At 44.2% G+C, this 13805-nt stretch overlaps 1 protein-coding gene across 13 annotated transcripts in view; it reads right to left on the bottom strand.

Moving 5' to 3' along the window:
- FAM13A (family with sequence similarity 13 member A) overlaps positions 1 to 13805 on the bottom strand; it is a 224449-nt gene that overhangs the window by 79557 nt on the left and 131087 nt on the right. The window contains exon 1 of one of the 13 annotated variants that reach the window (XM_030564855.1): positions 6708 to 7216. The exons of 8 other annotated variants lie outside the window; for them this stretch is intronic. In XM_030564855.1, coding sequence (XP_030420715.1) covers positions 6708 to 6733 — 26 coding nt within the window. In that variant the 5' untranslated portion in view covers positions 6734 to 7216. Of the gene's footprint in view, positions 1 to 727; positions 747 to 3850; positions 3885 to 6303; positions 6654 to 6707; positions 7217 to 13805 lie in introns of those variants that run through there. 4 more of the 13 variants (XM_030564854.1, XM_030564858.1, XM_030564856.1 and 1 more) reach the window with 4 other exon arrangements.

The raw sequence follows: 13805 nt of genomic DNA, 5'->3' as shown, positions 1-13805 counted from the left end.
TGATCAGCGTTGTGACCGAGAGCATGGGATTGCAATGCCACTCAGTTTTGGCCCATCTGTCTCCATCGATGGAATGGTGCTACAACCACGTGGGCCCTGGTGCAACACCCAGAGCAGGGAGCTGGAGCCAGGCCCAGTCCCAGGAGACAGGAGCCATCGCAGAAGGGTGAGTGGGGGTGGGCTTGCTCTCCAACACCCCCCTATGGGCTCCTTGCTCTCCACTTTCCCTGACTTATCTTTTTCCTCACACCTCTATTCTGAAATTTATTAAAAATGTCTGTGACAAAACTCTAGCGCTAATTATAACACAGGGCAATAAGCAGAGTGGAACCACCCCCTTTCCATTGCAAACTACAGTCCATATTTTACATTTCACTTTGTTTATTTATATGTCGTGGAAACTTCTGATTGTGGAATTTTGTACAATTATTTTCCTCTCGTATCGTTATATTACTGATAAGTTTGTCTTTGTAAGCTGCTGTAAATAGTATTCAACCCTGTTCCTTCCTTTTTATTTTATTTTTTTTAAGATTAAAATTAGTTGAGGTTTATAATAAAAAAAAAGAAAGGGCAGCGTTTTGTCTCATTTGCAGTTTGGCAACGGTAAGATAAAATCAGAAAATAGGTTAGAAAGAGGTGGAAGGAATGACTCCACGTGTACTCCAGCCAAAGTTGCACCCTTTCCTAGAATTTAACAGTGGCAAGTTGTACAATCGCTTACACACACCTTGCATAATAATGGAACGAAACTGACTATAACTGCAGGCTTTTTTGTTTCAGGATTGCTTCTAAAATGTTGATGGGTGTCAAGTGAACATTGTTGAAAGGCCCAATCTTTCAGTATAAAAAGCTAGATTTTCTTCTTTAATCTGCCGATTCTGGCAAGAGAAAATAATCAAACGTGGTTACAGAGAGCTCAAGTTAACAATACTATATTTCATTCACAAAGTTTATCACATCCAGAATATTTATCACAGAAAAAAAATTGGAAGCAAAGCTTAATACATGAGAAGATTTACAGATCAGATTGCACTTTAGGAGCTGGAAGCCAACTCGCACTGAAGTCAATGGAAAGACTCCTATCCAATGGTTTCAATGGGCACTGAGTCACAGAGCTAGCAGATCAGGCCTGGGACTTGAAGTCAAGAGATATGGACAGTATTCCTGGCTCTGTCGTGGCCTTCATATCTGACCTTGCACACGTCATTTATTATCTGTACCTCAGTTTCCCCTACCTGTAAAATGGGTTTAATAATTCCAACCCCCTACCCCCAGAGTTAAACTGTGAAGCTTATTTCACTAATGTTTGTAAAGCACTTTGAGTTCCTGGGAGGGAAGGTGATACAGAAGTTCAAAGGATCAATATGATTTCATCAAGCTTATCTTACAATATGACTTTCTGATCAGCTGCTCATTGCTCTGAAAAAGAAAAGCTAAAATAAACAACCTGTCTACAGTTCCAACAAGAAGAAAACGCACTAGAATAGGAACATTTTACGCCAGCTAAAATACAGTTGTACTCATAAAAACAGACCGTAAATGAAACAATCAGATGGGGAACGAAGGGAGTTCGGCCTTACCAGCAACCCAGTTGGAAATCATTAGCCACACTCATCAGCCCATAAAAGGGTTTAAAAATATCTGACATGGTTTTCTTACTCCTTCCTCCAATTTATTTATTTCTGGCAGAGTAAAAACATTAGAGGTCACTGGACTGCACACAGAATCTAAATCACATACATGGCTCTCTTAACAGCCAGCTCCTTGAACCTGAGATGTGGCAGGTACATTTTGCAAAAGCAGCCTCATGAAGTCTGTAATATGATACATACATTCAGCTAGAATAAATAAGATAAAATATGAGTCAATAGTACTGCTAATAAGATAACTTAATAAAATGATGTTACTGTTATTCAGAAGAATACTTTATGTATTAACTCAGCAGTTCTCAAACTGTGGGTCGGGGCCCCAAAGTTGGAGAAACTCTGTTTTATTTAAATGAAATGAAAAATGTCATTGACTGATGCTGACTTTGGAAAACAGGAATGTGGTTAAGTGTTTTGGGAACAGTGAAGTACCAGCTGCACTCAACATTCCACCTCGTATGCCACAATAAAGTGCATCCTGGGCATGCATACTGTGTTTCTCTCTTACAAAGACAGCATGCCTATTCACATACCATTCCTTAGACAAACATCTATACATGGTATGAAATGCATATGTACAGTACACATGGTTATGTGCACACATAATTATATAATATGTGATATCTAGACAGACCGTCCCCTACATGAATATCTTGATTAGAGCTGGGCAAATTTTTCAGCTGAAACTTTCTTGGCTGACAAATGGAGATTTGGGTCAACCAACCAAAACATGTTGCCAATGTGTGTCTATTTTGCCAAAATGCTTCGGCTGAAATGAAAACAAAACAAAAATTCAGAAGTATTAAAATGGTTCATGTTGTCATTTACAAAATGAAATATTTTGATTTTTTGGGCTAGATTCAGATATAGATCAAGGAACAACAGTTGTGGACGTAGCACAGACACATCACAGAAAAATGGTCTGTGTCGCCAACACCTCACAATCAATTTTGTGCTTATGAGCCCCGGTCCATGATGCAGAGGTCTATCTGCACAGATCTTATTGAAGGATTCAGGCCAGAATTTGGTGGTTGCTGGGAAGAGATTTGTTTTCTGAAAAAGGTACAAGGAGACTGAAGCTCATTGTACAAGTGCTTCCATTTGCTAGTCTGTGGAGTAGCACTTGAAGTTGTCATTAGCCTGCCTATCAAGTAAGCCAATGGGAGCAGTGCACCCAGGAATCAAAGGCTCTGTCTTCGCTGCTGAAAAAATTGTGTTTTACCACAGGATATTGTAACACACATCAACTCTCCAGCTGTAAAGTATTAATGGTGCCAAGGCACTGCAGTTTTATCACAAAGTAAACTAAGCAAGGTCAACACCCGGTGCCTTGTCTCCATTAGGATAGGTAAGACACAGGATACGTAAGCACAGGGATCCCAGTGTAACCCCCCGCCACCTTTTCTGCAGTGAAACGACAGCATGGAAAGAAAGATGATATTAGGTTAGGGAGTTCTAGGAGAGAATGATGTTGTAGGACTTTATGTGCATCTGCCTAGATAAGGGAAATTGGGTGTAGAAACTAAGGAGCAGGGCCGGTGCTAGGATATTTTGAGCCCTAGGCGAAACTTCCATCTTGCGCCCTTCTCCCCTGCCCCCAAACAAAAAATCACATACATTATACACAATACACGGTCACAGAGTAATATGTTATAATTTAGAATTTATGTTTCCGCGCTTTAAGTTTAGCAAATTTAGAAACAAGTTCCTCCAAGTCAATGCTGTGAGCAATGTCATGTTCTAGTGACCAGGTAGATAGCCCAACAAGTCTTTGTTGCAACATTGATGTTCGCATGTATGTTTTTATCAACTTGAGCTTCGAGAAGCTTCGCTCACCACTGGCCACAGAAACTGGGAGAGTCAAGAGGATGCGAAGAGCAATAACTGTGTTGGGGACAATCAGCTGGGGGTCAGGGGGTTTCCAGCTCAGAGGGACTGGGCTCGGAGCTGGGGGTCAGGGCTGTGGGGGGATGGGGTTGAGGGGGTTTCCAGCTCAGAGGGACTGGGCTCGGAGCTGGGGGTCAGGGCTGTGGGGGGCATGGGGTCAGGGGGGTGCCTGGGGGCACTGGGACAGCTCAGCTCTGCAGGCTGCTGTTCTCTCCAGCCATCCAGGCACAAGGGGAGCAGCAGCAGGGACCAGCCAAGGACCAAGGGGGCAGGAGCACAGGCACCTGAGGCCAAGCTGTGGGGAAGCACTTGCTTACCTTGCCCAACGCATGAGCATCGGGGTCCTCTTTCTTCCTCCACTCCACCAGACCACCACTGAGGCTCTTTTCTTCTCCGTGCCCCTCGCTGGGGCTGACGTGGAGGCTAAGCCAGGGGGCAGCCCCCGCTTTCCTCCAGAAGCCCTGGTGTCGTGCTGCCCTCACAGGGCTCCTGCCACGTGCCCTAAGCAGAGCTGCGCAGCTCTGCCCCGCCGGCAACGAGAAAAATGGCATAGGCTGGAGCCCCTGCTCTGGGAGGGAGAGGGATTCTGAGTCTCTGCCTGCAGCCCAGGGATTCCCCTGGGTCAGCGCGCGGTGGGCAGCCCGAACCTCTGGGCTGCTGCGGCGGAGCCCTGACCCGGGGGGGCCCTGGGCTGCTGGTTGTCACGGTGGCGCCCTGACCCGGGGGTGGGGGGACCTCCTGGGCTGCCGGCTGCCACGGCGGCGCCCTGACCCAGGGGGAGGACCCGCTGGGCTGCCAGTGGCGCCCTGACCGGGGGGGGGGGGGGGGGGTGGAGGGGCTGGGCTGCTGGCCGCCGGCAGCTCAGACTCCCTCTCTGTCCCAGCAGCAGCGGCTGCTCAACCATTTAAAAAAAATTGGGAGGAACTGCTTTTTGGCACCCCAGGCAACCGCCTAGTCCGCCTAAATGGTTGCACCGGCCCTGCTAAGGAGATACAATATTCATGTGTCTATTCTAAGCTGTCACTTTAAAATAGGCAACCCAAATGATTCTACACCACATGCACAGTTTCATCACCAACTAAGAATTTTAAAAAAGCTTCCTTTTATAATTGCTCTCAGGTTAATCATTTCAACTAACAGAAACAAGGAGCATAGTTAAGACAGCCCTGTGAATAAGAGCTACTTTCCCCAGCAGAGCACACCTTTACGGTCAAGAGGCTGCTACAGGGAACACAGTAACAGCCACTGGTTCTGACAGCAGAGAGACAGTATCTTGGAACTGAAATCAGCACAGTGAATATTCGATCCTGTAAGGCACAGTCAGTATTTCTGTTTCTCTGCAGACATCAACATGAAGGCGTCTTGACTGCATTACCGCAAAACAGAGCTGCCTGCATAGGACTGATTCTCCATGTTCCACAGTACATTGAGTCCAGGATCAGGGCAATAAGATTTGGACATCAAATTCAATTACTATTTATCATTGCAAAGAACACACAGCAACTTCAGAGAAGCTGTTAAAATAACAACGCTAACTCCTTAGAACTATATTGAAAAAGCATGATCACTCACTCACTGCATTTACTGGTCTTTAGTTTGCATTGAAAGTGACTATTCACCATATTTTATTGAAGAGGGAGGCAAACACAACAACATTTAGAAAATTAACACACCAACCAGCAAAAATATTAATAATGACACAATCAAGGGATTGATTACATTTCCCCCAACTGGTTATATATTTCCATGTTAAGAGCCCAGTAGCAGTTCACCCTACACTGTTTTAGCACAGGCACACAACAGCACACACTGCTAAGGAGCTGTGCATCCAGGTGCTATGAAAAAAGAACAGTCCAGTGAAAAGCCCTGCTTTCCCACTGTTTCTAAGGCAACTATAAAGGAAGATTACACCTGACATGTATCTGGGTGAAAGTATTCAGAGGTTCAGGGAATCTCTAGTTGTGTTCTGTCAGTCCAGCTGTTAATTCTTCATTCCTGCATTACAGCCATACATTACAGGAAAGAGATGGGAAACCCCTATCAATCAATAGGAGAGAAATTTACAAAGGCAAAAAGGGCTTTCAAGCACTCAAATCCCATTGAAAGTCAATGGGATTTGGGTATCGAAATCTGTTAGTGCCCTTTCAAAATATCTGTCTGTGTCACCATGGTAGGCTCCCCGGAAAGGAATGGGGGTCATCTTTGTACTAAGCACTGAAATCAGGGGCACTGGAACAAGTTTTATAGTGGGTGCTGAGAGCCATTGAACCAAACTGTAAACCATGGATATAATGGAAACCACTTCAAGCCAGGGGTGCTGCAGCACCCCCCGCACCCTTAGTTCCAGCACTTATGACTGAAACCTTCACACAGAAAACAAAGCAAAGATGTGGCTCATATGCTCCAAAGGACCGGTAAGGAGCTGGTCAGACACATCCTGTAAACCTGCCTCAGGAACTCTAGAAATTCAGGTATTTGCTATAAAGAATATGCAACTAGGTTTGAAGTGGAGGAGGTTAAGGAGGCAAGTCTAGTATTTTACATTGAGCTGCACAGGAATAAGACGAACTTTTAAACAACTACACAAGTTTCACTCAGCAACGAAAAGAAAATCATATCCTGTAAACTATCAGAAAAACATCATCCATATATAATATACAGCGCTATGACAAGGCACAAGTACTACTGGCATTGCATCACTTCAGCCCTGGTAATGATTAATGTCTACATGAATCCAAATAATAGCTAGTAAAAAAACCCAGCAATATACCTTTGCAGAGGCATGATTTCACAAGCCATTCCTGAAATGAAAGTCTATATTGGTAACATACAACTGTTTCTTCCACAACCGGTTTTTCTCTGCAGTGAAGGTCTTCTCACACTACCAACAGTGCATTCCTATTTGCTAGCCACAGAGAGAGGCACGGGATTACCACTGCAATAGGCTACACAGAGAAAACTCACTGGAGAGTACAGCAAGCTACTATCACCCAAGGAAGCTAGCGAAGTACTGCACCCTTCCAAACTTCTCCGAGTAAAAGTAATGCTGCGTTATCTGCTGCTTCGCTGTGCTACAATATGCTGCTGCAGTACTCTTTGACCTTTTGTTCCAGAGAAGCAGCTGAAGCATGTAGCCAATCAGGAATAGCAGCTGCAACTGTTCTGTCTGCCTACCTCCGCCTCTTCTGTGGGCTTGCCATCCTGGTAACTTGAAACTTTCCCACTGCTGAGGCTGACAGTCAGAGGACACGCAACCAATGGCTGCTCCTGAGAAAAGCACACGCAGCCTCGTCAGGAGACAAAAGGTTCCAGTAAGAAACTGCATTGACACGAGGAAGTAATTGCCAGTCAACCAGACTAAGATCACCAGCCAGATTAAAAAACAACAGCAACACAGGTATCATCAGTAGGAATGCGTGTGCTTTTCAAACTGACGTGACTACGCGAAAAGGCACAGCAGGTTTCTCTAGGGGAAACATTCTACGTGATCCCTGTCCATGCCATGCCTGCTTCTATTTCCTGTCGATATTTGTTTTCACCCTGCTGCAGGCATGTCTGCTGCAGATTGCAGTACTGACTCCAGACCTGTGACATCACGTTAGGCACGTAGCTCTCGCTTCTTGGGGGAGGACAAGAACAGAACATCTTTTGATGCAACCCGTTGCGTCTTGCTCTTAATAAACAAAGAGGTGCCACCAAACACTGGGAGCCAGCCACATACACACAATCAATGAATGTCAAACCCAAGCAAGTTGGAAAAACAACTGGGTTTCTAATGACTAAGGGATTGGATGGGTCCTGAGTCACAGTGAAAAAATTAAAAAAAAAATATGTAGCTTTGGGGGTTTAAACAGCCATAAAGTCATGTACATAATCCAAGGGAGAGCAGAATCCAGTTATACTGAAAATGCAAGTTACAGCTGTTGAGCCATTAAGTGGAAAAGATCTTTTTCTTTCAAGTGAATTTTGTGCAAGGCAAAGTGCCAGACTGAAAGCCCTGATGACTGAAATCTATTTGTCCTCAGAACAGGCAAAACATGGGAAGCAGCAGCACTTCAGTTATTCTTTATCTATATACAGCACCTAACACAGAGAGCACTAATTTCAGTTACTGTCTGTAGGTGCTACCACAAAGCAAATAATTAATAATAATGTTAACATAGTGCAGAGAGGCCAACCAGGTTAGGCCCTCTTAGTCTACAGTAGAAAGGATGCTATATCAGCAAATGCTCCTAGTCTAGATGCAGCTTATACTTGTAAAAGGGTGTTTTTGCTGGTATAGGTTATACCAGTTTCCCGAAAGAAAGAAGCTACAGTGGCAGAAGTACTGTTATACTGGTATAATTTCATTTACACCAAAGCTGGTGCCAGTATAGAAATGTCATTTTAAAAAAAAGTCACTCCTGAATCGACACTACTGTACTGGCATAAATTGCTAGCACAGACCCAAGCTTAGAGGCTACTGGAAATGCTACATACCTAAGCAAGATGCCAAACTTATATCCTTTTTGTTTACAGCACAGATACAAGTTAATGAAACACTGAGCAAAGCCTCTTGCCTAATTCCCCATAACTGAACTAGAAGTTTATTTGTGTTTCAAAAATGTCATCCTGAGTTTTAAATGAGTGACTAAGAAACATCAAAAATACAATGATCTATTCCAGCCATGCGGACAGCTCCGTGGTGGAGCTGTGCAGCCTAGTGAACTGGACTAATGGTATAAGACTGAGATACAACCAAACTGTCTCCCTTAGCCCTCGTCCAGACTAACCCGCGGCATCGGCGGGTTAAAATCGATTGCTCGGGGATCGATATATCACGTCTAGTCTGGACGCGATGTATCGATCCCCGAGCGCGCTTACATCGATTCCGGAACTCCATCAACCCGAACGGAGTTCCGGAATCGACACGGAGACCCGCGGACATCGATGCAGCGCCGTCCAGACGGGTGAGTACCTCGATTTTAGAAATTCGACTTCAGCTATGTTATTCCCGTAGCTGAAGTTGCGTATCTAAAATCGATTTTAATATCTAGTCTGGACGTGGCCTTAGACACCTACTAGCTGCAAAGGGATTCTCAAGGAATCACTGCTATCCTCAGCAATGTGTGCCAATGTTTCTAAAGACATTTAGAATGCACCAGCCCAAAGTGCTCTCTCTAAACCTTAATGATGACCACCATTTATTATTTGTATTGTGGTAGTGCCAAGGAACTGCTGTCATAGACCAAGTCCTGTACAAACACAACAAAAATATGTTCCCTGCCCCAAAGAGCATAAGCTTTAATGTCAGAAATCAGTCTCTTAATAACAATGGACCAAACTGAAACCTAGTATAAGCAAGCACAAAACTAGTAACTTCAGTGGAGTTGCATCAGGTTTGAATCTGGCCCAGTGCCTTTTTCTAATGTAAACACCCTTCAGTGTTCAGCAATTATATAGAAAAAGCATCAAATAACTGAATTTTTGCAATAAAATTGAGCAGATATTCTAATTACTTGTACACTTGCTAATATTTTACAGTATATACAGTGACTGCTGTTGATATAAAAAAGATCCTAAAGTGCTTTAGTAATTAGACACACATCTCTGAAATGCAGCCATCTCTGACGTTGAAGGTAAAAAGCACACATCACACTACAGAAAAATGCAAGGAGGTGAAATTCTCACCAAGTACACAGTATACATTCTCTACTCTTATGAAAAACACCATGAGATCTTTCATACACACCACAGAGACAGAACCTTCATTTAAGTAATATCTCGCTAGCCTGACTCGTGTATTCTACTCTACTACTTCTATCCTGGTTTTAAAATCCATGTATCAGGATAGACCTATTGAATAGCAGGGAATGAACAGAACAGGGCAATCATCAAGTGGTCCATCCCCTGTCATCTAGTCTTAGCATCTGGTAGTCAGAGGCCTAGGGACAACCCAGAGCATGGGGTTGCAGATTTGATTTCTCCTCCCCAACCACACAAAGGATCTGAGTCATAGGCGCCGACCTGGAGCACCCACGGAAAAAACTTAGCGGCAGCCAAGCTCCTCCCCCCTCTCCCGGCGCCCCCTACACACCGCGCCACTCCTGCGGCGTGGAGGCGCTGGGTGAGAGGGGAAGGAGCAGGGATGGGTCACACTCAGGCTAGGGAAGAGGCAGGGTTAGGGTGACCAGATGTCCCAATTGTATAGGGACAATCCCAATTTTTTGAGCTTTTTCTTACATAGGCACCTATTACCCCCCCCACCCTCTGTCCTGATTTTTCACACCTGCTATCTGGTCAATCTAGGCAGGGGGAGGTTGGGGACTTGGGGGAAGAGGCGGGTGGGGATGGGGTTTGATGAAGGGGTGGAGTGGGGGCGGGAAAAGGTTGGGGGGCTTGGAAGAAGGAGTGGAGTGGGGGTGGGCTAGGAGAGGGGGGAGGAGGAAATCAAGCATCCCCCCCAGGTAAAGAGGAAGTCAGCGCCTATGATCTGAGAAAATCTGTTTTAACAAGGTGCTTATACTATTAATAATACTTTATATGGATTTTGTTTTATTTAGATCTTAGGCTCTTCAAGCCAGCGACTGACTCTTACTCTGGGTATGTACCTGGCCCAGCACAACAGAGCCTCAGTCTCAGCTGGGGCCCCTAGCCACCAGCGTAATGCAAATAAATAATAAATAGTTGACACGGTATTTAACAACATAAAGCCAGGCTCCATACAGAGGAGTAGAATGGACAGGAACTGTACATTTTCAAATGGTATAGGGAGAGTGCACTGCAGCAACAGCACAGGTTAGTTTGACTGATGTTCCCAATATGCCCCTTCTGACTAGGTTTGCCAACTTTCCAATTTCTTAAAACCAGACACTACACCCTCCCACCCCATTGCTTGATCCCCCTGCCCTCGCCCCACTGGTTGCAGTCTCCCTGCCCTCTCAGGACTTACCTGTGGCCTGCAGAGCCAGGCTTGGTAAGGCCTGGCCTGCTTACCTGCCTGCCCAGGAGTTGCAGGTAGGAAGTGGCCCTGGCTGAGAAGGAGCTGGCATGGGCTGACTATCCGGTGCCCGCCCTGTGCTGCTCTGGCCCCCTGCCTTGGCCCCTCCCAATCCACAGGCCAGGCTGGCAGGGGGAAGGCTGGTGGGCTGGCAGTGGCATTTGGAGGCAGCAATTCCCTGTTTCGGTGCCCTGGCAAGTGGTAACTGGGCTTTTAGTGTCCGGGCAGAACTTTTGACCGGACACCTTACAGGTCCCCCTTCAACTGGACTTTCTGGTCGAAAACTGGACACCTGGCAATCCTACTTCTGATGCCCTCAAAATCTGCTGCCTCCACATCCTCTGTAAACCCTGACCCTCGATCTTCACGTTCCAAGATGAGGAAAGCTGGGGGGCGTAGGGTGGGACAACCAATGGTGGGATGCGTGGGGCCACTAACCAGTTGTTCTGGGACACTGGGGTCTTGGAAAGCAAATTCTCCGATATCTGGAACATGATCCTGCATTCAAGGAACAGTGAGGCAGGCATGCAGAGAGTTTCTGGCATCCCCGCATTACGCACTGGCCAAGAATTCCCAGGAAATGAGCAATGACTTTGCTGCCACATCTAAAATAAATAAAAACCCATCATGCAGCAAAAGTTACTCCTTGGAAATGAACGATTTTGCTAGCTGGATAGGGAAGCTTTCTGCCATCTTCCTCACTGAAAATGAGAAGGATCTCAGATTAAAGGAAGGCATAAACAGTGCTCTGAATAATGCCCTTGGTCATTCTCATGTAGGAGCTAAAATTCTAATGATCTGTGGGCAGGTTCTAACACAGTGATTCCAATCCCATCTTGTAACCCTGATTTAATATCAACATTGACAGCATCAGCCTTAAGAGACATTAAGGCTCAGAGGAGCCAGACACAGACTCCGGGGAAGCAGTGGCCAGAGTCTGTTAACTACATGTTTAAAGCTTCCATGTGGATGTAGGTCATATGAATTAGTTATGAGCAGTCAGATCCTTTGAGAACCAAAAGACCCTCATAGATTAGCAGAGGTTTGCCAGACATCAGACAAGGATGCCTAAAATCTGCACCTCCTGGTCCCTCACAGCAGGAGAAGGAACAGTTTGCATTTAAAAAACAAAACCGAACAAAAACAATGGACAGGCCTGCAGACACACAGGAGTAGGGGGCGTGTCATGGAAACACATAAAAGAGGCTAATAAACTGAGAAGTGGCTCTGCTTCAGCTTGTTAAGCTGTTTGTTTAGTGCTTGCTACCGTTGACAGGCTCACTGAAAGGTCATTAACAATGCTTCCGTAAATTGTTTCAGATGTAGCGCTCTGTTGCATAACAATCACACCCATACACATTATAACATGATGCTGTTTTTAAAAAAAGAACAAGCAGTGCTAACATACGCTTCTCTGCCATCTCAGATCTTTGGTGTTATTATCTCACCTCTCTCTAAGTAAGTGACTATTCACAGCACATAAGCCTCCATGGTTTCCTGTTAAATTAAATGTGTTTTTATTTATCTAAAATCAGGTACAACATAAAAGAGGAAGATTTAAATAATCTTATATATAAAATTGCTCTTTAGCTGGGAAAAAAAACTCTTGTACAGTATAGTTTCCTGACTTGATATTAAATGCACCTGATATTTATCAGGAAATGCCTTATTTATCATATAAAACAGCAATTATTGCCATAGTATATTTCTATAAATCCTGGTACAGTAGAATCTCAGTTATGAACATCAGAGTTATGAACTGACCAGTCAACCACACATGTCATTTGGAACTGGAGGTGTGCAATCAGGCAGCAGCAGACACAAACAAACAAAAGCAAATACACTACAGGATTGTGTTAAATGTAAACTACTAAATAAAGGGAAAGCAGCATTTTTCTTCTGCATAGTGAAGTTTCAAAGCTGTATTAAGTCAATGTTCAGTTGTAAACTTTTGAAACAACCACCATAGCATTTTGTTCAGAGTTATGAACAACATTCATTCCTGAGTTGTTCAGAACTCTGATGTTCTACTGTATTGCCATCAGGATGCAAAATCAGCTACCAAAAAAAAATCAACTAAAATTTACCTAAAAGTCTATTGATTGAAGAGAATTTTCAGATGAAAGGGGAGCTGGTAATTACCAAAAGATTTTAATTTGGAAATCTGCATCAGAAAAGAAAGACCATTCCTGGCATTATTCTAAAATAAGTTGTAGGGCTCGGGCGAGTATTAGTTGTTATTCCTTAATGTGCTCTATGAAACTCAGCATCACCCTCTTTTGCCTTTTTCCCATGGTGTTTCCCTTCAAGGGGCCTTCGCTTCCTGCACTGCCTCCCTCAGCTGCGTCTTTAACATTTCTACAATGCCAAGTCTGTGGCACGGTATCATGGCTCATGTTTCCCCACACGTTCACTGGTATGAAACTTTAATGCCCATTAAGTGCAGAGAGATCAAAGATGGAAAAACGTAACTGCTGGCCTTTTGCTAGAAGGCCTGCTTTCCCAAGGCTTTAATTATTTCTGGAGTAAAGGCAGCTTTAAGAATCAAATGGTGTAGACATTGGAAAATGTGAAGAGGAGTAAAAAAAGTACTGTATGGGACTGAGGTCAGCCATGTCTGTGCCTGGGACTATCTGCTATTCAAACTGGGGAAAGTCGCACCAGTGCAAACTTGCATTTACACTGGTGCAGCACATCACTGGGGATTTTATCCCATCACTACATCTGTGTCGCTACACCAGTGCAAAATTCCCTAATCTTTGATCTCTCAATATGAGAAATTTCTCACTATACACTATGCAGACCATGAACACTTTATATATTCCTCCTTTAACAGTAACTACCTGTAATAATGACAGGTTTCAGAGTAGCAGCCATGTTAGTCTGTATCCGCAAAAAGAACAGGAGTACTTGTGGCACCTTAGAGACTAACAAATTTATTTGAGCATAAGCTTTCGTGGGCTACAGCCCACTTCTTCGGATGCATGCTGTAGCCCATGAAAGCTTATGCTCAAATAAATTCGTTAGTCTCTAGGGTGCCACAAGTACTCCTGCTCTTTTTACCTGTAATGGTAATAGCAGACTAGACAATGCATGGTTAATTTGAAGTCATTTCGCTACCTTAAAGGTAGCAGAGATTTTTTTCTGTCCCCCCAATCATACTTTTAACTTATGCTCCCACATAACTGAGGCTATTTATCACATGTAAAACTTGGGCATCACATAATTTTTGTTGTTGATTGTTGTCTGTACTTGTTAAATCTGTTTCCAAGACTAAACAAAAAAAATTCTTT

The sequence above is a fragment of the Gopherus evgoodei genome, chromosome 5 (genome assembly GCF_007399415.2).
Source record: "Gopherus evgoodei ecotype Sinaloan lineage chromosome 5, rGopEvg1_v1.p, whole genome shotgun sequence".
Classification (NCBI taxonomy): Eukaryota; Metazoa; Chordata; order Testudines; family Testudinidae; genus Gopherus; species Gopherus evgoodei.
The sequence above is the reverse complement of the archived record's forward strand: the minus strand, read 5'-3'. Positions and strand labels throughout refer to the sequence as shown.